Source organism: Myxocyprinus asiaticus, chromosome 12 (assembly GCF_019703515.2).
Source record: "Myxocyprinus asiaticus isolate MX2 ecotype Aquarium Trade chromosome 12, UBuf_Myxa_2, whole genome shotgun sequence".
NCBI classification, from domain to species: domain Eukaryota; kingdom Metazoa; phylum Chordata; class Actinopteri; order Cypriniformes; family Catostomidae; genus Myxocyprinus; species Myxocyprinus asiaticus.
Window position 1 is genome coordinate 96,037 of NC_059355.1, and position 26,093 is coordinate 122,129.

The 26,093-nt window shown below is 40.6% G+C and overlaps 1 protein-coding gene across 1 annotated transcript in view; it reads left to right on the top strand.

Moving 5' to 3' along the window:
• The first annotated feature begins 9,667 nt into the window (after positions 1–9,667).
• The window catches only part of gga1 (golgi-associated, gamma adaptin ear containing, ARF binding protein 1), a 32,795-nt gene continuing 16,369 nt past the window's right edge, over positions 9,668–26,093 (top strand). Inside the window, exons 1-6 of the mRNA XM_051712577.1 lie at positions 9,668–9,788; positions 13,881–13,965; positions 14,341–14,416; positions 16,532–16,630; positions 16,903–17,026; positions 17,292–17,392. Of these exons, the coding sequence (XP_051568537.1) occupies positions 9,746–9,788; positions 13,881–13,965; positions 14,341–14,416; positions 16,532–16,630; positions 16,903–17,026; positions 17,292–17,392 (528 nt within the window). The 5' untranslated portion in view covers positions 9,668–9,745. The remainder of the gene's footprint in view (positions 9,789–13,880; positions 13,966–14,340; positions 14,417–16,531; positions 16,631–16,902; positions 17,027–17,291; positions 17,393–26,093) is intronic.

Below are 26,093 nucleotides of genomic sequence, written 5' to 3' on the forward strand. Positions count from 1 at the left end.
AAGGAAGTTCTTAGGGGTCAGATCATACAGTATGCCCCATTCATCAAAAAATCCAAAGCACGAGAACTTGTGGAGTTGGAAGGAAATATTAAAAGTGCCTAGGCAGAGCTGAAGCGCCGTATGTCAGCTGATGGCCTCAGAGAACTGACCCGATTGAAATATAGATATAATACTATTTTGTCTCGGAAAGTGGAGTTTTGGTTATTCAGGGCAAGACAGTCATACTTTGAGTCGGGTGAAAAAGCAGGGAAGCTTTTGGCTAGATACATAAAGCAGAGAGAGTCTCTTTCTATCATTCCCTCAGTGAAATCTGCTTGTGGTGAAATATTTACCTCAGCCATTGATATTAATAATGCCTTTAAAGAATTCTATATTGATCTTTATAGTTCCACGCCTTCATCTACTGATGAAGATATTAGAAACTTTGTGGAACCATTAGATCTTCCTAAACTGACGATTGAGCAAAAAAACTCTCTTGATTCTGAGATAACCTTGGAGGAGCTTGATGAGGTAATTAAGTCCCTACCTACTGGCAAGGCTCCGGGGCCAGATGGTTTTGCCGCAGAATTTTTTAGATCCTATGCTACAGAACTGGCTCCACTTTTGTTAGAAGTTTATACTGAATCATTAAAGAAGGGAAAACTTCCTCCAACCATGACACAAGCCCGGATCAGTCTGATTCTTAAAAAGGACAAAGATCCAAGCGAGTGTAAAAGTTACCATCCAATTTCTCTGATCCAACTAGATGTAAAAATATTGTCCAAAATTCTGGCTAATCGATTAAGTAAAGTTATGACATCACTTATACATATAGATCAGGTGGGGTTTATTCGAGGCCGTAGCTCTTCTGATAACATCAGGCATCTCATCAATATTATGTGGTCAGTGGCGAATGAACAATCTCTGGTCGCTGCCATCTCACTTGACACTGAAAAGGCATTTGATATGGTAGAATGGGATTATCTTTTTAAGATTTTGGAAATGTATGGGTTCGGGAGTACATTTATTGGTTGGATTAAGTTACTTTATAAACACCCTGTAGCAGTGGTACAAACAAATGGATTAATTTCTGATTATTTTACTCTGAATAGGGGCACTCGTCAGGGTTGCCCTCTTTCCCCATTATTGTTCTGTCTTGCCCTGGAACCATTAGTAGCCGCTATAAGAAAGGAGGATGATTTTCCAGGGGTGACAACGGGAGTTGTGGCGCATAAGCTTCTAGATCTATGCCTTGCCTCCACAGAAGTATTAATTCCTTTTCCAAGTTCTCAGGATACAAAGTCAATTGGTCTAAATCCGAAGCTTTAGCACTGACAGCGTACTGCCCAGAAACGGCTTTCCAGCCGGGCGCCTTCCAGTGGCCCAAACAGGGCATTAAGTATTTGGGGATTTTATTCCCAGCAAATTGGTCTGATTTAGTTAAGAGTTAATTTTGACCCTTTAATAAAAAGGTTTTCGAGCGATGTGGGCAGGTGGGCTTCATTACATTTATCGATGATTGGGAAGGTTAATGTTATTAAAATGAATTGTATTCCAAAATTCAACTACCTGCTTCAGTCTCTCCCTGTAGATGTCCCCCTCTCTTATTTCAAGCAATTTGATAGCATAGCGAAGTCCTTCATTTGTAATGGTAAGCACCCCAGGTTAAATTTCAATAAGTTACATAGGCCAATTGACAAAGGTGGGCTAGGCCTTTGTTTCATTATTATGCGTTCGGTCTTAGACATTTGGCTCATTGGTTGCTTCCACCCGAAAGAGCCCCTCCCTGGTTTTGTATTGAAAAGGAAGTTCTTGCCCCTATCTCGCTACTGCAAAGCCTTTCGATCAACTAACCGGAGAGGTTAAGTCGCACCCTGTTATTTTGCATTTGCACTCGATATGGACAAAAGTGTTCAGAGTGTTTAATTTGGATATTTATTTAAACGCAGCCTCGAGCATATGGCTGAACCCTAAACTATGTATTAATAAGTCCCCTTTTTGTTGGTCAGATTGGATTGTGAGGGGGGTTAATGCACTTGGTGACCTATATGAGGGTGGTGTATTGAGACTTTTTGAAAATTTGGTTCAACATTTTGGCATTCCCAGATCTCAGTTTTATAAGTATTTACAGCTTCGCCACCTACTCTGCACTATTTTTGGGAGTGGCACGCACCCCCCTAAAGCGGCAGGTGCTTTGGGAGAGGTGATTGCTGCTTTTGGAAAAGGCCATGAAGCATCAGTGTATTACTCCCTACTAATTCAGAGTCTTGGGGATGGAGCTTTAACTTCTCTCAAGAGATTATGGGAAAAAGATTTGAATTTGGTATTGGAGGATGGAGTGTGGACTAAGATTCTTAAAAATGTCAAGTCTGTATCTAGAGATGCAAGGGTTCGCCTTATGCAATTTAAGATTTTACATAGATTTTATTGGACCCCCTCTAGATTATATAGGATTGGTCTTAAAGACACACCCACTTGCTGGTGATGCCAGTCAGAAGTTTGAGACACTGCCCATGTCTTTTGGGGGTGTGTTAAGATCCAGGAGTTTTGGTTGAGGGTTCAGAGGTATTTGTGTGATGTTTTGAACACTCAGGTTTTGCTTTGTCCCAGACTCTTTATTTTGGGTGATGGGGTGGTCATGCATTTAGGGGATAATCACATAAAAAATCGGGTTATGACCAGTCTCGTGATCGGCAGGCAAGTAATTTTAAGGGGTTGGAAGTCAAGTGGAGCACCCTCTTTTTCGGAGTGGTGTGTGGAAATGGGGAAGGTAGCTGCAATTGAAGAGGCGGTAAGTAGAAGGCTGGGGTTTAGGGACTTATTTGTTAAAAAATGGGGCAAATATTTAGTTTTTTGGGGGGACTCTCGGGGAGGGGATGTGGAGAGTGTAGTTTAGTTTAATCATGTATGTTTATTATTATTTTATTTATTTATTTGTGTATATGTATGTATATATATATATAATTTTATTTTTTTTGGATTGTGTGTGTGTTATGTGGGACCACAGGGGTGTTCGTTAGGGGTCAGGGTGGGATTGTATTAGTAGGGTTTAAATGTAAAATTTTGATTCTTTATATATGTGTTGAGTTTCTTCCACTGTCATATGCATATGAATCAATAAAAATCTTAATTACAAAAAAAAAGAAAGAAAAAGCAGTGAAACAAAAGTCTCAAAATTCCAATGAATAAAACAGAATAGACACAAAAACATGTCAATGAATGCACGCGTGTCACTTGATCCACAAATGCACGTTCAGTGCTTCACAAGGCCATTTTGTGTTTAATTTGGAATGTCTTCCTTTGGTTAGACACACAAATTGTGTAACATTTATACAAACATTTGTATTCGCAAATATGTCTCTATTTGTACAAATCACTGCACATTCATTTAATTCTGAATTTCACAGACACAAGTTGAAAGGCATTTGTGTGTGGGTAGTAAGATGCATGTATGACATTTATCAAATTGATGGCTAAGTTTCTAAGCATTTGTGAATAATTTTGATACTATATTCATACCATAGAAGCTTACCAAGGACACTTGAGGGAGGATGCACCAGTATTATCCATCTGCAGAGCCACAGAGCCATACGTCACAGTAGTCTCAGTCCAGCAGTATCAGGCCGGACGTTCAACACAGCTGATCATGGCAGAGAACATGGTGAATTGTTGTCTTTGTGATATCTTAATAAATCTATCATTATTTGGTGAACAATGAATCTATATATTAATGCTTAGTTTTTACCTGCTTACTACTCAATCTGTAGGTGTGTTTCTCGTTATTCTTATTGAAGCTTGAATTTTTTTTGACATACTTCAATAAATCAAATATTTTTCTGTTACATTTCGATTACCCTTCGGATTGTGTTTTGTAAATAGGCATTCCGATAAAGTCACTGAAACTTTTTTTTTCTTCTTTTTTTTTTTTTTTTTTTTTTTTTTTTATATTTCTGAATTTAAATGGGTTGTTCCCTTTTGTTTTGTTTTATTTAGGCCTATGATTTGTGAGTTTATGGTAACCTACCAATATTCTTGAGCGCTGTAAGTATTGTGTTGAATTTTCAAAGTTCCCGAAATTGAGCAAAGCGTGTTGTTTTCCCTTGTAGAGATGATTCGGAGAGGTCAAACATTACCTCAGTTGCAGCAATGCAAAACCTGTTGCAGCAATTTTCACTGCCCTTTTTGCATGGCAAGTCATGCAAGCAGACAAGACTGGACAAATTAAAATTACATCTCCAAAGCCACTCCAAGGCAGTTGTCCATGGATATATAAACACCTTGGGTTGTTTGTCAATATATGTAGCACACTTATTTATATTTACTTTTCACAGATGTGGCTTGTGCTGTAGAGCATCACTCAATTACCACTGTCTGTACTGAGCAACTACAGTTTTAAGGAGAGACGATTTTGAAAATCATTCACGTTCGTAAACATAAACAGCATCGCACTTCATCCAAAATGCTACCAACCACCAGTGCAACAGTGCCCACACCAGCAGTCAGAGACACATCATCAACTACCAGTGCAACAGTTCCCACGCCAGTGGTTAGAGACACACCATCAACCACCAGTGCAACAGCGCCTACGCCAGCGGTCGGAGACCCACCATCAACCACCAGTGCAACAGTGCCTACGCCAGCGGTCAGAGACACACCATCAACCACCAGTGCAACAGTGCCCACACCAGTGGTCAGAGATGGTGTGCTTTATAAGTATTTGTTGAAAGAAAGAATAAGGACACATGCTTTAACATTTATTCAATTGGCAGATGCTTTTATTGAAAACAACTTACAGTGCATTCAATCTATTGACTTATAAAGTTATGCATTTCTTGGGAACCCAAAACATTGTCATCACTATCATCCTTTCTCTATCTCTACTGGTTGAAATGCAGGAGCTCTTTAGCTCAACTGCTGGAGCATGGATCATGTTTAACCTGGCATATACCATATTGTAAACACATATTTCCATAGTACATTTAATCCAGACCACACTAACCACCCCCTGAACGACAATTCTAAATGAACCAAAAATATATGTTTCAGGATAGAAGCGTTTGTTCAGGAGTCACTTCCAAGAGGAAAACAAGGCACTCCCAGCAGCAATGAGGTACAGTATGTGTCAAATATAGACATATACATATATATGGATATATACAGTATATATCTCACACACACACACACACACACACACATATATACAGTATCTCACAGAAGTGAGTACACCCCTCACATTTTAGTAAATATTTTATTATATCTTTTCATGTGACAACACTGAAGAAATGACACTTTGCTACAATGTAAAGTAGTGAGTGTACAGCTTGTATTACAGTGTAAATTTGCTGTCCCCTCAAAATAACTCAACACACAGCCATTAATGTCTAAACCGCTGGCAACAAAAGTGAGTACACCCCTAAGTGAAAATGTTCAAATTGGGCCCAAAGTGTCAATATTTTGTGTGGCCACCATTATTTTCCAGCACTGCCTTAACCCTCTTGGGCATGGAGTTCACCAGAGCTTCACAGGTTGCCACTGGAGTCCTCTTCCACTCCTCCATGACGACATCACGGAGTTGGTGGATGTTAGAGACCTTGCGCTCCTCCACCTTCCGTTTGAGGATGCCCCACAGATGCTCAATAGGGTTTAGGTCTGGAGACATGCTTGGCCAGTCCATCACCTTTACCCTCAGCTTCTTTAGCAAGGCAGTTGTGGTCTTGGAGGTGTGTTTTGGGTCGTTATCATGTTGGAATACTGCCCTGCGGCCCAGTCTCCGAAGGGAGGGGATCATGCTCTGCTTCAGTATGTCACAGCACATGTTGGCATTCATGGTTCCCTTAATGAACTGTAGCTCCCCAGTGCCGGCAGCACTCATGCAGCCCCAGACCATGACACTCCCACCACCATGCTTGACTGTAGGCAAGACACACTTGTCTTTGTGCTCCTCACCTGGTTGCTGCCACACACGATTGACACCATCTGAACCAAATAAGTTTATCTTGGTCTCATCAGACCACAGGACGTGGTTCCAGTAATCCATGTCCTTAGTCTGCTTGTCTTCAGCAAACTGTTTGCAGGCTTTCTTGTGCATCATCTTTAGAAGAGGCTTCCTTCTGGGACGACAGCCATGCAGACCAATTTGATGCAGTGTGTGGCGTATGGTCTGAGCACTGACAGGCTGACCCCCCCCTTCAACCTCTGCAGCAATGTTGGCAGCACTCATATGTCTGTTTCCCAAAGACATCCTCTGGATATGACGCTGAGCACGTGCACTCAACTTCTTTGGTCGACCATGGCGAGGCCTGTTCTGAGTGGAACCTGTCCTGTTAAACCGCTATATGGTCTTGGCCACCATGCTGCAGCTCAGTTTCAGGGTCTTGGCAATCTTCTTATAGCCTAGGCCATCTTTATGTAGAGCAACAGTTCTTTTTTTCAGATCCTCAGAGAGTTCTTTGCCATGAGGTGCCATGTTGAACTTCCGGTGACCAGTATGAGAGAGTGAGAGCGATAACACCAAATGTAACACACCTGCTCCCCATTCACACCTGAGACCTTGTAACACTAACGAATCACATGACACTGGGGAGGGAAAATGGCTAATTGTGCCCAATTTGGACATTTTCACTTAGGGGTGTACTCACTTTTGTTGCCAGCGATTTAGACATTAATGGCTGTGTGTTGAGTTATTTTGAGGGGACAGCAAATTTACACTGTAATACAAGCTGTACACTCACTACTTTACATTGTAGCAAAGTGTCATTTCTTCAGTGTTGTCACATGAAAAGATATAATAAAGTATTTACTAAAATGTGAGGGGTGTACTCACTTCTGTGAGATAATGTATATATATATATATATATATATATATATATATATATATATATATATATATATATACAGTGGTGTGAAAAAATGTTTGCCCCCTTCCTGATTTCTTATTTTTTTTGCATGTTTGTCACACTTAAATGTTTCAGATCATCAAACAAGTTTAAATATTAGTCAAAGATAACACAAGTAAACACAAAATGCAGTTTTTAAATGAAGGTTGTTATTAAGGGAAAACAAAATCCAAACCTACATTGCCCTGTGTGAAAAAGTGTTTGCCCCACCTGTTAAAACATAACTGTGGTTTATCACACCTGAGTTCAATTTCTCTAGCCACACCCAGGCCTGATTACTGCCACACCTGTTCTCAATCAAGAAATCACTTAAATAGGACCTGCCTGACAAAGTGAAGTAGACCAAAAGATCTTCAAAAGCTAGACATCATGCCGAGATCCAAAGAAATTCAGAAACAAATGAGAAAGAAAGTAATTGAGATCTATCAGTCTGGAAAAGGTTATAAAGCCATTTCTAAAGCTTTGGGACTCCAGAGAACCACAGTGAGAGCCATTATCCACAAATGGTGAAAACATGGAACAGTGGTGAACCTTCCCAGGAGTGGCCGGCCGACCAAAATTACCCCAAGAGCGCAGCAACGACTCATCCAAGAGGTCACAAAAGACCCCACAACAACATCCAAAGAACTGTAGGCCTCACTTGACTCGGTTAAGGTCAGTGTTCATGACTCCACCATAAGAAAGAGACTGGGCAAAAATGGCCTGCATGGCAGAGTTCCAAGACGAAAACCACTGCTGAGCAAAAAGAACATTAAGGCTCGTCTCAATTTTGCCAGAAAACATCTTGATGATCCCCAAGACTTTTGGGAAAATACTCTGTGGACTGACGAGACAAAAGTTGAACTTTTTGGAAGGTGTGTGTCCCATTACATCTGGCGTAAAAGTAACACCGCATTTCAGAAAAAGAACATCATACCAACAGTAAAATATGGTGGTGGTAGTGTGATGGTCTGGGGCTGTTTTGCTGCTTCAGGACCTGGAAGACTTGCTGTGATAAATGGAACCATGAATTCTGCTGTCTACCAAAAAATCCTGAAGGAGAATGTCCGGCCATCTGTTCGTGACCTCAAGCTGAAGCGAACTTGGGTTCTGCAGCAGGACAATGATCCAAAACACACCAGCAAGTCCACCTCTGAATGGCTGAAGAAAAACAAAATGAACACTTTGGAGTGGCCTAGTCAAAGTCCTGACCTGAATCCTATTGAGATGCTGTGGCATGACCTTCAAAAGGCAGTTCATGCTCGAAAACCCTCCAATGTGGCTGAATTACAACAATTCTGCAAAGATGAGTGGGCCAAAATTCCTCCACAGCGCTGTAAAAGACTCATTGCAAGTTATCGCAAACGCTTGATTGCAGTTGTTGCTGCTAAGGGTGGCCCAACCAGTTATTAGGTGTAGGGGGCAATCACTTTTTCACACAGGGCCATGTAGGTTTGGATTTTGTTTTCCCTTAATAATAACAACCTTCATTTAAAAACTGCATTTTGTGTTTACTTGTGTTATCTTTGACTAATATTTAAACTTGTTTGATGATCTGAAACATTTAAGTGTGACAAACATGCAAAAAAATAAGAAATCAGGAAGGGGGCAAACACTTTTTCACACCACTGTATATATATATATATATATATATATATATATATACTGTATGTATAGGTGTTGCAAATATTAAAACCAAAAATGTAATAATTCTTTACTCTTCTCTAATGAAGGAGCTACCAATAATTAAAGACCTCAAAACAGCTGTGGCTGTATGGGAATAAACAGCAGTTCAGGTGAAGAGCCTCGTTTCCTACAGATGGAAGAACAGGACAAGGAAGGCCATCCACAATCTTTTTGAAGAACCAGAACTTTCCAGAGAGACCTTCACATTTAATTTTCTTTTCAGGGATGACATGGAGATTTGTTTCCTGGAATTACATGATAATGGGCCTAAGAGTCAGTTGTTCTTTTGATGAGTTTTAAGTTTTAAGTGTTGTGTAAAGTTTGAGTGTTTCTGTTAAAATATTGTTGTTGTTTACAAGTTGTTAAATTATTTATTTAGTTCTATTTTATCAATATTAACATTTCTTATTAGTTTTCTAATTGTTCAATGAACATTTTGCCAGGCTTTGAAATTGTTTATTTTTAATTTGATATGATTAAACATGTGACATTAAATGCCCAAGCTTTGTTCCTTTCTTAAGTACTATTTGTAACATCATGAACATGAAGGTTCCATTTGTTAACATTAGTTTACTTAATTTGTAAACATGAATAACAATGAGCAATACATTTTTAGCAATTGTTAATCTTGTTTAATATTAATTTGAACATTTACCAATATATTTTTGAAATTAAAAGTTGTATATGTTAACATTAGTTCATGCACTACGAACTAAAAAAGAACAATTGTGTGTTTGTCCATTTACATTACCAAGATTAATCAATAATGGTTAAAAATATTGTTCATTGTTCATTTATGATACTGCATTAACTAATGTTAACAAATGGAACCTTACTGAAAAGTGTTAAATATTTAAGATAGTCTTCAAATGGAAATCGATGTGAAAACAGCATGTTTTAAATCTAATAAAGCAAACAGAAGAAATTACACTTCAAAACTGTAGGTGGCGCAATCGGTCCGGAAACTGCTGTGGCTCCATTAGCTCCGCCCCATCCTCCGTCCGGAAACTGCTGTGACTCCATTAGCTCCGCCCCTAACCTCCGGCAGGAAACTACTGTGGCTCCATTAGCTCCGCCCCTGCTGTGACGTATGGCTCTGCAGATTGATATATCTCGGATGCGCAGGAGAATCATATGCGGAAGAGTTTTTTGTCAGAAGCAGATGAGAATCTCGCGAGATTTGGATCTCGTGATCTTGTTTGAAGATGGCGGCTCCGCCTGACGAGCAGAGTTTAGAGTCCCGTATCAGTAAGTCAAACACATTTTAACTTCAGATTTGTTACACTCAGATGTGACACTTTGGATAAGATGTTCACGCACTGGTCGGGACTGACGCTTGACGGAAGCGCTTTATTGGGCGCAGATGAAGTGCATCGTGGGGTTGTTGACAGTGGAGTTAGCATGCTAACGCTGATATGATCAAGTTTCTGACACGTTGTATTTTAGTGTGTTTGCTGTTTCTGACACGTTTTGTTTTAGTGTGTTTGCTGTGGTTTGAATGTGATCTCTCCTGTAATGCGTTGGAAAGTAGTTGTCTATCTCTCTGTAAGATGGGAGGAGTCTCTGTAAGAAAACAGGCTCAAATGATCAATAAGATCTTGAATTAAGATGTTTAATGACAGTAAATGTGTTTTATGTCTCTGTAGTGTAATTCTGTTTACAGACTGTTCACTTACCGTGCAGCTCAACTCAGTGGAGGATTTATAAATCTACTTCCTTAAAGGGGCCATATTTCCTTTTTATGTTCAGTCTGTTTTGTTTATAGTGCTTTTCACAATAAATGCAGTTTAAAGCAGCTTTACAGAAAATCATTCTGTAATGTCTTAAATGTCTCTAAGTCCCTAGGAAACAGCTTCATTGAAAATCATTCCTTAATGTTTTTGTCGGACCCACTTTATATTAGCTGTCCTTAACCAATATATACTTAACCATTTGATACAATGTACTTATTATTTACATATTGTTGCATTGTAATTAATTTAAAATACTTGCATTTAATTACATTTGAAGTTACACTGTTAACTTTACCCCTAACCCAACCCTTACCCCAAAACCTAACACTAGCCCCTTATCCTAAACCTACCCTTACTCCTAAACCTACCCATACCTCAACCTCAGTAGCAGCAAATGTGGGAATTTTGCAGAACAACATGTAGTTACACAGTAAATACATAGTCTGTATGTATTTAATGTTAGTACATGGTAGTTAAAGCCACCTAATATAAAGTGTGACCTTTTTGTCTTTAAAGGAATAGTTCACCCAAAAATTATAATTCTCTCATCATTTACTCACCCTTATGCTGTCTCGGTCTCGTATGACATTTGTTTTTCTGCGGAACACAAACAAAAATGTTTTGAAGAAGATATGATGTCAGAATATCCATACAATGCAAATCAATGGGGTCCAACACTTCCATGCACCAAAAAGGACATAAATGTTCCATAAAGGTGATCCACATGACTCTTGTGGTTTTATCCATATTTTCTGAAGCGATATGATGGGTTTTAGCCTGATAATTGAAGAAGCAGTCACAATGAACGTGGCTCTTATTGGAAACATGAAATGAAATGAAACACAAGATTAGGAAGTGTCCCAGAAAATAGTTTATTAAAACATGGCCTCAGCACACTGGACAAATGAAAAAGCCTCTATATTTGCCTGGATCACATATCGCCAGTGTTACCAGCCACTGCAGCTCTCACATTCAATCTGAAAGAGACAATGACACTGACATCACATGACAATGAATTTATTCTTACAATACACATTTTAATTTAGTAAAGCAAACTGAAATCACAAATTAGTTTTCTTATTAACACACTCAAATGTCCAGTGTCTGGTGTGTAGTGATATTTAGCCCAAAATACTGAACACAAGTCTGTTTTGTCTTCTGTAGAAACATCACGATTGCAAAACTAAAGCATAACATCCATTGGTGACGATGAAATATTTACTATTTCCTATCATCCCAATAAAAAAAAAGAATAATAATAATAATAATATATTTATATTTATATTTATATATATATATATATATATATATATATATATATATATACACACACTATATTGCCGAAAGTATTCGCTCATCTGCCTTTAGACGCATATGAACTTATGTGACATCCCATTCTTAATCCATAGGGTTTAATATGACATCGGCCCACCCTTTGCAGCTATAACAGCTTCAACTCTTCTGGGAAGGTTTTTCACAAGGTTTAGGAGTGTGTTTATGGGAATTTTTGACCATTCTTCCAGAAGCGCATTTGTGAGGTCAGACACTGATGTTGGATGAGAAGGCCTGGCTCGCAGTCTTCGCTCTAATTCATCCCAAAGGTGCTCTATCGGGTTGAGGTCAGGACTCTGTGCAGGCCAGTCAAGTTCTTCCACACCAAACTCGCTCATCCATGTCTTTATGGACCTTGCTTTGTGCACTGGTGCGCAGTCATGTTGGAACAGGAAGGGGCCATCCCCAAACTGTTCCCACAAAGTTGGGAGCATGGAATTGTCCAAAATCTCTTGGTATGCTGAAGCATTCAGAGTTCCTTTCACTGGAACTAAGGGGCCAAGCCCAGCTCCTGAAAAACAACCCCACACCATAATCCCCCCTCCAACAAACTTCACAGTTGGCACAATGCAGTCAGACAAGTACCGTTCTCCTGGCAACCGCCAAACCCAGACTCGTCCATCAGATTGCCAGATGGAGAAGCGTGATTCGTCACTCCAGAGAACGCGTCTCCACTGCTCTAGAGTCCAGTGGCGGCGTGCTTTACACCACTGCATCCGACGCTTTGCATTGCACTTGGTGATGTATGGCTTGGATGCAGCTGCTCGGCCATGGAAACCCATTCCATGATGCTCTCTACGCACTGTTCTTGAGCTAATCTGAAGGCCACATGAACTTTGGAGGTCTGTAGCGATTGACTCTGCAGAAAGTTGGCGACCTCTGCGCACTATGCGCCTCAGCATCCGCTGACCCCGCTCTGTCATTTTACGTGGCCTACCACTTCGTGGCTGAGTTGCTGTCATTCCCAATCGCTTCCACTTTGTTATAATACCACTGACAGTTGACTGTGGAATATTTAGTAGCGAGGAAATTTCACGACTGGACTTGTTGCACAGGTGGCATCCTATCACATTACCACGCTGGAATTCACTGAGCTCCTGAGAGCGGCCCATTCTTTCACAAATGTTTGTAGAAGCAGTCTGCATGCCTAGGTGCTTCATTTTATACACCTATGGCCATGGAAGTGATTGGAACACCTGAATTCAATTATTTGGATGGGTGAGCGAATACTTTTGGCAATATAGTATATATATGTACACACACACACACACACACCCTGAGTGACCACTTTATAAGGAGCACCTGTACATCTACTTATTCATGCGATTATCTAATCAGCCAATCATGTGGCTGCAGTGCATAAAATCATGCAGATACGGGTCAGGAGCTTCAGTTAATGTTCACATCAACCTTCAGAATGGGGAAAAATGTGATCTCAGTGATTTGGACCGTGGCATGATTGTCAGTGCCAGATGGGCTGGTTTGAGTATTTCTGGGATTTTCACTCACAACAGTCTCTAGAATTTACTCCGAATGGTGCCAAAAACAAAAAACATCCAGTGAGCGGCAGTTCTGCGGATGGAAACGCCTTGTTGATGAGAGAGGTCAACAGAGAATGGCCAGACTGGTTTGAACTGACAAAGTCTACGGTAACTCAGATAACCGCTCTGTACAATTGTGAGAAGAATATCATCTCTGAATGCACAACATGTCGAACCTTGAGGCGGACAGACTACAACATCTGAAGACCACGTCGGGTCCCACTTCTATCAGCCAAGAACAGGAAACTGAGGCTGCAGTGGGCACAGGATTCACCAAAACTGGACAGTTGGAGACTGTAAAAACATCGCCTGGTCTGCTGAGGCACACAGATGGTAGGCCCACTGCAGCCTCAGCTTTAACAAATAACTGCAGCATATATCTTGTAAAAGTGTGGCAAGGGGCACTTTAAAAATAAATATCGGTGATTGGATTGGTATCGGCTGATCACAGTGTTAAAAAAAATCTTGTTATCGGCCTTAAAATTTTGTGACAGGTGCACCACCGATCTTTTTTTTTTTTTTTTTTAAGTTGAAATAACACTTTACCATTGATTAACAACTTTGGAGGTCATGGTAGGTGTGTCTACAAAAGTTTGAGTTGTTGCTAAAAATCAAATAATTTAAATCTTATGACCGTTGATTAGTTATGATCATCTATAATCTCAATTGACAGGTTTGAGCTTTTTCTCACTATATACTGACTTTTCTTCTTAACTGTTCTGTGTTACCTGTAGACAAAGCTACTAACCCTTTAAACCGAGAGACTGACTGGGAGAGTATTCAACTGTTCTGTGACCAACTCAGCAATGAACCTGAAGGGTACGTTCACATTTCAATTGTTTGTAAACCTACATGCCCTTAAAAATTTCAATTTCTCTTAAGCAAGCACAATGAATCAGTCCTAGAGATGTTTAACAGGTTAAAATTACTCAAAGATGCCTCATCTAAGTGATGTATATAAAAGTGTAAATGATGTTGAGTAATTTATAATCACAAACTCGAGCCTGCAGCTTTGACATCTTCATGTGTGTAATCCAGCCTCTTAAAGCTCCCAATTAACCAGATAGGCTCAAACAAATTTAGGAACATTAAAATAGCATGCTCTTGTAAATAATCCTCCTACATGTAAATGTTCAAGGACCCCGTCTTACAGTTTTGTTTTCATGTCTTCTTTTGAATTCATTGTGTCTTCAGTCCACAGTTGGCCACCAGGCTTCTGGCTCACAAGATTCAGTCCCCTCAGGAGTGGGAGGCCTTACAGGCGCTCACGGTAAGATCAGCATTCAGGGCTTTTTCACTGGGTGGGATTGAATCTTTAGTCTGTTGTCAACGATTGGACATTATTTATTATAAAATCATAGTTTTAGGTGTTTATTGCTTTAACTTTTAGTGTTAGTTGACATTCACACCTTTTTGCAGATTAGGCCCTGTATACACCTGGGATTAAGATCCATCTCAGGTGATCTGATCACAAGAGGTCAAGCAGGACGTCACCATTTACAACTGGCAGTAAAATGCGTCTCCTGTTTATTATGTCATACCTCACTCGCTACGTCAGTGTGTTACTGCATAATGATAAAATGTGAAAAAATTGGCACACTGTCCCTTGAGCAGAATTCTAAGTTATTTTAGTTGAGTACCTGTAATAACTGTGCTTCAAATGTGTTTGCTTCACATGATATGTGTTATTGCACGTTGCAGTTTGATCACGTACAGAGGCGTCGCTAGGGCAGAATGATTCTGGTCTAGCCCCAAATGTTTTCTGTTCAGAACTCCCGCGAAAACCAAACGTCAGATGTGTCTTTCAGAACAACTGCCCAGGTGTTGTTGAGTGGATTCAATTATATTTATCTTGCATTCGGCGCGTTATATGGGCAAAGTATGCTTCCCATCTGAAAGGCGCATTTGAGCTGCGTGATTAAATTTTGTTTTTTGCGTGAGCGTGGCATGGCGTAAGCCATCACAGTACCGATTGTGCACGTGAAATTATCTGCCCTGCTTCATTCTACTCCATTCTTGGAGCACCCACGTGTCAAACTGGAATAAAGGATAACACAGAGCGAATTGCTTACACAAGTGAAACAGGACTTCCCTAGACATCACGGTGCAGATGATAACATTTATGGGACCCATAACCTAACCCAACATTACAAACAGCGCTGAGGACGAAAAGAGAGGTTAAGTTTTTCAAATTACACATCACGCCTACTAAAATGGATCACGATTTTACAGCTTTAACAGTAATGTGATATTTTAATATAAAATGTGTATGTTGTAGTTTCAAAGTTTTTAAACATGTTCAGACTACTATTTCTTCATAACAAATACTATTATTATTATTTGGAATATATATATATATATATATAACTCAGCAAAAAAAGAAACATCACTTTTTCAGGACACTGTATTTTAAAGATAATTTTGTACAAATCCAAATAACTTTACAGATCTTTATTGTAAAGGGTTTAAACAATGTTTTCCATGCTTGTAAAATGTACTCAGATACTGTAACAAGAGTAGTTGTAATTCATTATTTTCCACTTCTGATTGTTACATCTGGTTACTTTTTTTGAAGGTCACTATGAGAATCTTTGACAACAACATGTGAATCCTAGTCTATCTAGAGATGCTTTAAAAATTAAAAAATACTGCTCCAAAAGTAACCAGAATCACACTGTAAAAAAAAAAAAAAACTCAAGGGGGAGCATGCCACCAAACCCCCCTATATAATATGAGTGAATGAAGAAAGGAAATTGAAAAACCCCTTGAATGTGGAAAACAAAATATAGACATGCTCTTGTTAATTTTTTCATTAATTTTGCACATCTTTGTATGTTTTGGTTTGCATGTTTATTTTCTATACATTAATGGCTTATAATTTTAATGCGTGGATACTCTTAGCCCCAAATGTTTTGGCCTCAGCCCCTGAAGTTTTGAAATCCTAGAGACGCCCCTGGTACACCTCCGAATGTGGTTAAGTGAACCGTTCACAAAACATTTTTACATCTGTATTTAGTGTGTCCACTGGTGATAAGATCACCTGAAACAGATCTTAATACCAGGTGTTAACGGGATCAAAGTCACATGTTGCAACTGATCCCTGATCATTTTTAACTGACCACCAAGTGTCTGGAAGCAGCAGCCCATCGGTGTCTCTGGATGGCAGAAAGGACATATTCATGCATTTAGCAACTCACTTTCATAATGCTTTGAATTCTTGCCATATGGGAAAACCACTCTGAAAGTAAGAATGCTGGGAATTTCATTGAAAGAATTGTGCTGCAGGTTCTATGAATGATACAGACAACTTTTGGTGCTGATCTACCTGTTCTTCCTGTTTAATAAGAAAGTATTGACTGTGTGGCCTGTGCATTTGTGTACTAAGGTTCTAGAAACGTGTGTGAAAAACTGTGGGAAAAGGTTCCATAATGAGGTGGGGAAGTTCCGTTTCCTGAACGAGCTTATCAAAGTGGTCTCCCCTAAGGTACATTCCTGTCTGTCTGTGTGCCTAGTTTAATTTAGTGTTGGGTTTGCTATGCAGTGCTGCCTGTGTTTTATGAAGTCTGAAATAATGCTTAATTTGACTCTGGACATTGTATATAAACAATAAAAAATAATGCAGTGTTTTCATAATCAGTGATGCTATTTCATTAGATTCCCAACATAATCACTAACCCATAAAGCATTTGTCAGTTACCGTCTCTAAACCCCGCCTCCCCCCCTCCCCTTTTTTTAAAATGTTTTTTTTTTATACAGTATCTTGGTTCTCGAGCCCCCCAGCCAGTGAAGAAAAAAGTTTTAGAAATGATGTACAGCTGGAGTGTCAGTTTACCAGAAGAAACGAAGATATCTGATGCTTACCAAATGCTTAAGAAACAAGGTAAGCGTTCCTGATTCCTCATAATAACTGACATGTATTTATCCATGTCTCACTAATTATAATTGTGCATTAATGCTCAGTACTGATGGAGACATCAGCATGATGTGCTGTTATATAATCATATATTACATATTTAATGTTCTATAGTTCTCTCATGGGATGTGTTGTAATTGTAAAAGTGTGACTTAGGAAGGCCCTGCACTCATACTATAGATGCATTTTGTTAATGTAATTGTTGTCATGGTCATTTCTCATCTCTTTCCAGGTATTGTAAAACAGGACCCAGATCTTCCTGATGACAAGCCACTCCCCCCTCCACCGCCCAGGCCCAAGAACGCCATCTTTGAGGATGAGGAGAAATCAAAGGTAGTAGAGACTACCCAAAGGGGTGTAGCCCCTATTGTTTCCGTTAGTTTTCTTATTATTGTTATTAGAGGCCAAGCCCTATAAGGGCGAAGGCCCCTATTGCTTTTGTAACATTTCTTATTATTATTGTTCCACCATGGGAGTCTATGGCAGCCCTATGAACCGTAAATAGGAAAATGCTGAAATTTGGCACACGGATAGAGGTGGGCATGAATAGCCCCTGAAATTAGGGACCCCTAGGACAATAGGGGTCTGATCGCCTCCTGATGATTCCAATGGACCATTTACATTAAAACTTAACCCATTACAGTAGCCACCACCTTGGATTATTATGTTTACAGTTTAAGCTTTTCATATCCTTCCAACTTTGTCTGATTTTCCCAATCAATGGCTCAAAATAATCTTCAGATCGAGCTGCACAGACGTGACTTCATCGCATTTAGATTTTCGCAACTGTTGAAAAGTTATGCTAACACAAAGTTAAAGGTGCACTAAGTTCTCTATTAAAAAAGTTTTACTCCTAAAGAAGTGAATTTTAATTTTGAAGCGTATAAAATCATGACCACTCACATGAGAAGAGGACTCTAGTCATATCAGTAACTTTATAACAGCTGTTTTATTCTATATGGGGCAGGGGTGCCCTCATGGGGGCTGTCATTTTAGAATCACATGACCAGCTGAATACCACTCACATAATCTCAGTAACCGTCCTGTTATTGCACACTTTCACTCTTGGATTAAATTAATCAGGGCTGATTGTGTATAGTGAATTTCTACAATGGCATCTGCAACTGAAAACTATTGATTTTGAATGATGCTGCATTCACACCACTAGGTGTCACTAAGTCCAAGATGACACAATCAAAAAGTTACTGAGTGCACCTTTGATATTGTTGACATTAAATAGTATGTGAGGCTGTGCCTCAGAAACGCTGTCCAATCAAACGAAACTTGGTATGTTTCATAAGGACCATGATCTGAGGGTACATGCAAACTTTGGTGACAGCACCACTTATGTGTCAAGAACTGTAAAAAATGGCTATTTTTGCTCTTAACTTTTTAACCGTTTGTCCTGAAATCATGACCTTTGTTTTTTTTGGATTCCTTTGGTCATACGGAATCCTACGATGCCAGTATTCCAGTATTGCATATTGCCTCTCTGCAATTTAGAATTTTTATATAAAGTGATACATCTTTTGAACCCCTTTTTGAATTTAAATAAAAAAATTGTATGGTTCATCCATATCATATTCTGAGTGTACCTGATCAGTTTGGAGACAGCATCACCTGTAGTACAAAAGAAAAAAAAAAATTGTATCCCCTTTTCTCCCAATTTGGAATGCCCAATTCCCACTACTTAGTAGGTCCTCGTGGTGGCGCGGTTACTCACCTCAATCCGGGTGGTGGAGGACAAGTCTCAGTTGCCTCCGCTTCTGAGACCGTCAATCCGCACATCTTATCACGTGACTCGTTGTGCATGACACCGCGGAGACTTACAGCATGTGGAGGCTCATGCTACTCTCCACGATCCACACACAACTTACCACACGCCCCATTGAGAGCGAGAACCACTAATCACGACCACGAGGAGGTTACCCCATGTGATTCTACCCTCCCTAGCAACCGGGCCAATTTGGTTGCTTAGGAGATCTGGCTGGAGTCACTCAGCACACCCTGGATTCAAACTCACGACTCCATGTGTGGTAGTCAGCGTCAATACTCGCTGAGATACCCAGGCCCCTAGGTATTCTATCTTTTAAGGCTATTTGATCACATTGATATGCATATGCAACATTAGCTTAGCATGCTAACCAATGCTTTTGTATGCTCACTCTAAACTTGTCATGTCTTTTTGGCATTGTTGAGATGTATCAGCTGAGTGGCCTAGTGGTTAAAGCATTGCACTATGGTTCAAAAGGTTGTGAGTTCAAGTCCAGGAAAGAACAGTTTTAAAAAAACTATGCTGTTGAACTTTGAGTCGTCATGGTGTGCGCACTTCAATGTAGGCTGTACTTTACTGGGTAATTCTTGCTTCAATTTAAAAACCCTTAGGGGGTATTTCCACTTGATCACTTCATGCGTTTTTACTGATTGGGTTGCTGTCTGATTGAAAAAGCACATTTCATTTACACTTGGCCACACCAATGTGTCTCTGCCAAACGGATATAAATTCGATCTTCAGTTCCTGCTCTATATCCAAATAAAACAGTGCTCACGTCCATGATTATACTAATTCTGGGCAGCAAATTTAAAAGATGTGATTTATTATTTAATTCCAAGTGACTGCCTCGCGCACGGGTATCTGTGTGTGTGCGCACGCTGTGTATTTTCCCTTCTGCGCTTCTCGTAGTTTAGATGTGTCCTAGTGCTATAGCTGTGCTCATTGTCTGCATTTAGTCAAGTAGTATTTATTTGCATAACACTTTTCACAACACATCGTTTCAAAGCAGCTTTATAGAAAATTATGCTGGAAAAACATAATGCAATCAAAGTCCTCATTGTGAAGTTAGAATGAATAACGAAAAAATTATAGCATATTATATTCTTTTAATAATAATAATTATAATTATATAATTATAGTTTAGTTTCAGTTTCGTCAGCAATCCAAATCAAGTAAATAAAGAAAAAAGTTTCGTCTCCTGCAGCGTCCATCCGTTTCTTAATTTGGTATCATTGATTGTGTGACACGAGCCCTATGCAAAGACTCTGTTGCAGCTGTTATGTTTCACTTTTTCCCTATGCTGACGTAGCGCTGTTTGGGTGAGTACAGTTTACATATGTGGCTTAAACATCCAGATGTATTTACACTTTACTGAGTTTCGAATGGAATGCGTTTCAAACCACCTCCGGCAGTGATCGGATTTATATCCGTCTTATTTCTATCTTGGAGGGCATTTACACTTAGTCTTTTCATGATCGGATAACTATCCGATCAGAAAAAATGCACTATGTGACCAAGTGTAAATACCCCCTTAGCTGTAACTACAAAAAAATTTCAGCAATTGCTATGTACTTTCAACTTAAAATGTCTCTTTGGCATTGTTCACACTTGTGTGGTGCAGTGGTTAATTAGACAGATAGCGGCGCGTGCGGAAGCAATAGCGACTTGGCTCTCTCTCATTTCTCTTTCTCATTCTTTTTATTACCTAGTTCTGTAGTTAGTCTATTAAGTAAAGCAATAGCTCTTAACATATACGATCAATCCCTGTTAATGCTCTTTGGAGAGTACTATGTATCCCGGAGTTGACTCACCTTTCTTCCCCCCGGAGATTCTACGCACCCCGAAGCCCATCGGAATTGCCATCCCACCAGTGAAACGGCGCAGGCAGCGGAGGGAGAAGAAACAGAAGAGGGAAAGTAAGCCAGGTTACAGGCTAGGCTAAAAGCTAACCCTTACAGACCAGCGTTACCGAGCCTGTTCTTCACCAACTCCAGGTCTCTCACCAACAAGATGTATAAAATTAGAGCGAGAACCATGCCTCACTGTGTGACTATCATCACAGAGACCTGGCCAAACCAAAACGTACCAGACGCTGCTATTGAGCTGGCCGGCTGCTCTGTTTAGGGAGCGTACCGAACGAAGGACTCTGGGAAGAGCAGGGGAGAAGGACTGTGTATCTATGTAAACAACAAATGATGCACATCCACGGACATGGTGGACAAACACTGCTGCCCGGATTTGGAGCTCCTAACGGTAAGGTGTAGACTGTTCTTTCTTCCGAGGGAATTCACGACAATAATAATCATGGCAGTTTACATCCCCCCCACAAGCTAAGGCTAAGTTAGCATTGGAAAAGCTACATGACCGTGCCAGCAAACAGCTGATGGCGCACAAGGATGGTGTGATCATTGTAGCAGGCAAACTGGTCATGCCTAAATTTTACAAAAATGTGAATTTCCCCACAAGAAAGAACAACGTCCTAGACCAAGTCTACACAAATATCACTGGAGCATTCAAAGCAACCCCATCTGCACTTCTAGGAAAGTCTGACCCAGCTTACAGACCATGGATCTGCAGAGCAAAACCGACAATCAGGACAGTATGATTGTGGTCTGAGGAAGCCGCTTCAATGCTGCAGGACTGTTTTGTTATCACACACAGAGATTTGTTTGCAGAGGGAACAGAACTCAAAATGAAACAAAAATCAAACCACTTTATTGTCACTCAACCATATACACAATTGCAACAGTGGGTGAAAATCTTGGGTGCAGTTCCGAGCAACATAGCAGTCATGACAGTGATGAGACATATACCAATTTACAATAAACATCAGATTTACACAACACAGTTTACATATCTAATATACACCTAATTACACACAACACAATATACAAATAATAATATACAATGTACAATATACAGTACACACACACAATAAAGAATACACAGTATACAATAAAAAATAGTATATATAAAATATACAGTAGGTTGTATTGTGCTGTATTGACATTCAGGCTGTCGGTTGATAGTCAGTTGCCAGTGTGTTGTCATGGAGTCTGCTGGTGCGGGTCCTGATGTTGCGATACTGCCTGCCTGATGGTAGCAGTGAGAGCAGCCCATGGCTCGGGTGGCTGGAGTCTCTGATCCTCCGAGCTTTTTTCACACACCGCCTGGTATATATTTCCTGGAGGGAGGGAAGCTCACCTCCGATGATGTGTCTGGCAGTTCGCACCACCCTTTGCAGGGCTTTGCGCTTGAGGGCAGAACTGGAGGAATATGCTGGTTCAGTCCTAGGATATATACATTTTTGCACAGAAAATGTGTTAACACAGAAGACAATAAAGGTGTTTCCCAACCAAAAGCTGTGTCTTAACACCAATGTGAGGGCACTACTCAGGGAGCGGGATGTAGCCTTCAGGACAGGTGACAAACAAGCCTACAGTGAAGCATGGGGGAAACTCTGGAGAGGGATCAGGGATGCAAAGCGCAAATACAAACAGCGCATTAAAGATCAATTTGACAACAACCCCTGCAGCATGTGGAATGACATCAAGGCACTGACGGACTACAGAACTAAAAATCTGCTGCCAAATGATGACGCCACATTGCCTTATGTCCTGAACCAGTTCTTTGCCTGCTTTGACACTCAGAGGGAGGAGGCTGCTCCACTCATCAACCCATCCAACGGAGAGTCAACTTTGGTCTTTCAGACCCATCAGGTGAGGACCATCTTGAGGAAAATCAATGCAAGCAAGGCAGCTTGCCCTGATGGAGTGCCGGGCCAGGTACTGAAAGCATGTTCCGATCAGCTTGCAGAGGTGTTTACAAACATATTCAGCCTCTCACTACAACAAGCTGCTCTTCCAACTTGCCTCAAATCCTCCACCATCATTCCAGTGCCCAAAAAATCAGCTGTGAAGGACCTGAATGACTACCGCCCTGTGGCACTAACACGCATAGCCATGTAGTGCTTTGAGAGACTTATGCTCTCACATATCAAAACAGTCATACAACCCGATCTGGACATGCACCAGTTTGCCTACCGCACAAACCGCTCCACAGAAGACGCCATCACAACAACTCTCCACACCGCTCTGTCACACTTGGAGGAACCAAAGAGTTATGTGAGGATGTTATTTGTGGACTTCAGCTCCGCATTCAATACAGTCATCCCCTATAAACTGGCGGGCAAACTAAACAATCTGGGCCTTGGTTCCTCTCTGTGTTCATGGGTCATGTACTTCCTTACAGACAGACTCTTCACCCATGACTGCACCCCCATCTACACCTCCAACTCCATAATTAAATTCACAGACGACACCACAGTAGTTGGCCTGATTTCGGATGATGATGAAATAGCCCAGAGGTGGATCATCTGGCTGAGAGGTGTAAGGACAACGACCTGGTCCTTAACACCTCAAAGACAAAAGAGATGATCATTGACTTCAGGTGAACAAAGGACAAAGTACACCTCCCCCTCCATATACATGGAGAAGTAGTGGAGACTGTGGAAAGCCTAAAGTTCCTTGGAGTCACTATGTCAAAACAGCTGACATGGACCACCAACACCTCAACACTTGTAAAAAAAAAAAAAGGCCCAACAAAGACTCTTCTTCCTCAGGAAGCTGAAATAAGCTCAACTCCCACAGCAACTGCTGCTGAATTTTTACAGGGGCACAATTAAACCATCTTGACTAATTGTGCCACAGTGTGGTATGCCAGCTGCACAGCAACCAAGCGAAAAAGAACTGCATCACGTGGTGAAGGCGGCCCAGCGCATTGTCGGGATGAAGCTCTCTGAACTGGACACCATCAATGCCAGCAGACTGATATAGAAAGCAAGCAGCATAATCAGACACCACACACCCCAGTCATTCCCTGTTTGAACCGCTGCCATCTGGCAAATGGTACAGGACAATAAAATCGAGAACCAACAGACTGAGGAACAGCTTCTATGCCAGAGCTGTGGCCACCATCACACCTCTCCCACAGAGCAGTGAAAAGAAACTGTGAGTGCACACACACACACACACACACACACAACAAGGACTGTGATACACACACATACATCAAGGACTAACATACTTGCACTAACGTCACTTTTACAGTTGCAAATAGTTACCTTCAGCACATGTTGCTGCTACTGCTGTCTTCTCCAAAGTTCAAGCAATATTTAGGTACTGCTCTTATTTATGTTTATTGTTATTATGTTTATTGTTTTTACTTAGTTGCCTTATTTAATTTCTAGAGAGAAGCCAAACAGAGTTTCATTGTACCTGTGTATAATGACAATAAAGATCATTCTTCTTCTGGTTAAAGCTCTGGACTATGGTTCCAAAGAATAAGAGTTTGAGTGCAGTAAATGGTACTTTTAATTTTAGTTTTACTTCTGTTGAATTTTGAGACTTCATGTTGTGCTTACTAAAATATAAGCTTTACTTCACTCCAAAATATCTGTTTCAATGTTCAAACCATTTAGATATAGCAAAACATTTCCTCAACAATTGTTTTGTACTCTCACCTTTGTCTATTTTGCAGCATTTATACGTTCAAGCTCTGGGCTTCGGTTCAAAGACTGGGTGGACCCCTGTTGGAACTAGGGATTCACCGATCTGATACTGACGTTTTTAGGCTGATCGGGTATCGGTCCGACAAGCCCAATCCAAATCCGATACTGAGTGTTAGTTATGTTCATTATGGTAAAGCTCCAAAAATGACATAAAAGAACCATAAAAACACCATTAAAGTAGTCCATATGGGAGAATATGGATTCCATGCAAGGTTTGGGATGTGTGAATGGCAAGCTCTGCGCACTTTGCTAGTTTTAACACTTTTGTACTGATGTTCCCGGCCAAATTGAGAATTGATGCTAAGGATGGCCGTAAAACATTCACATGTCCCCAGCAAGCGATGTCATTCATAAAGTCAATGTAGTAAGTTATTTTATGGTACTCTCATTGCAGCCAAGTGGACCGACACACTGAACATTCACTTGACTGTCTGAGGAATCTGAGCACCTTTTTTATTTCTATTTGTGCTGGTTCCGCCTAGCGGCTGGAGTGTGTGTTGTGGAGTAATACTCCTTCGGGACGGTTATGTGGATGAATCTGCATGTTCTTTGTGCTTATGCCTCCTATTGGCTGGAGTTTGTTTTGTGGAGTATTTCTTACAAGTCATTGGAGTGATTGGGTCATTTGTTGCTCTCATGTAGCAGCCGAATGGGCCAGCTCACTGAACATTTGTTTGACCGTCCAAGGAAACTGAGCACCTTTTTTTTTTTTTTTTATTTGGTTCCGCTTAGCGGCTGGAGTTTGTTTTGTGGAGGAACACACCTTCGGGACAGTTATGTGGATGAATCTACACGTTCTTTGTGTTTATTCCCCCTATTGGCTGGGGTTTGTTTTATAGATTATATTTTGTTGTGTAATTCTGCCCCTCAAAATTTTTATAGAAACACCGGACTTGAGCAATCCGACGGCAAAGTTGTCGCGGGGGCTTTCGTAGGCGTACATGGACTGTTTGAGTTTAGAGGGATGGACGCCAGTTGGTGCTGTTGTGCGTGGGGTTAATGCACGCGTTTTTCTTTTTTCTGTTTGTTTGGTTCGGGGGGAAGTTTGGGGTTTGATTGTTGCACTAATGATGGAATGTGGTCTTTTATAATTTTGTTTTTGACACACAATCAATTTTTTCTATTATGTGAAAATGTCAAATGTTAATATGAGTGGATTGTCTCTCCCCATGTGGAATGTGAATGGGTTGGGGCACCCCATAAAAAGGAAGGTTATTTCTCCTCTTAAGCGTAAGAAATATGATATAGTGTTTCTTCAAGAAACGCATCTTTCGTGACTTCAGCCAGGTCTCCAAAGCAACCAAATTGGCCCGGTTGCTAGGGAGGGTAGAGTCACATGGGATAACCTCCCTGTGGTCACTATAATGTGTTTCGCTCTCGGTGGGGTGCGTGGTGAGTTGTGCATGGATGTCGCGGAGAATAGCGTGAAGCCTCCACACACGCTATGTCTCTGCAGTAATGCGCTCAACAAGCCACGTGGTGAGATGTGCGGATTGACTGTCTCAGACACAGAGGCAACTGAGATTTGTCCTCCGCCACCCAGACTGAGGCGAGTCACAACGCCACACCGAGGACCTAGAGAGCGCATTGGGAAATGCATCTTTCCCCACAGGAAGCTGAAAAATTTGGGAAGATATGGGGTGGACATGTTTTCTTTAGTGCTGGCACAAGTAAGAGCAAGGGAGTCATTA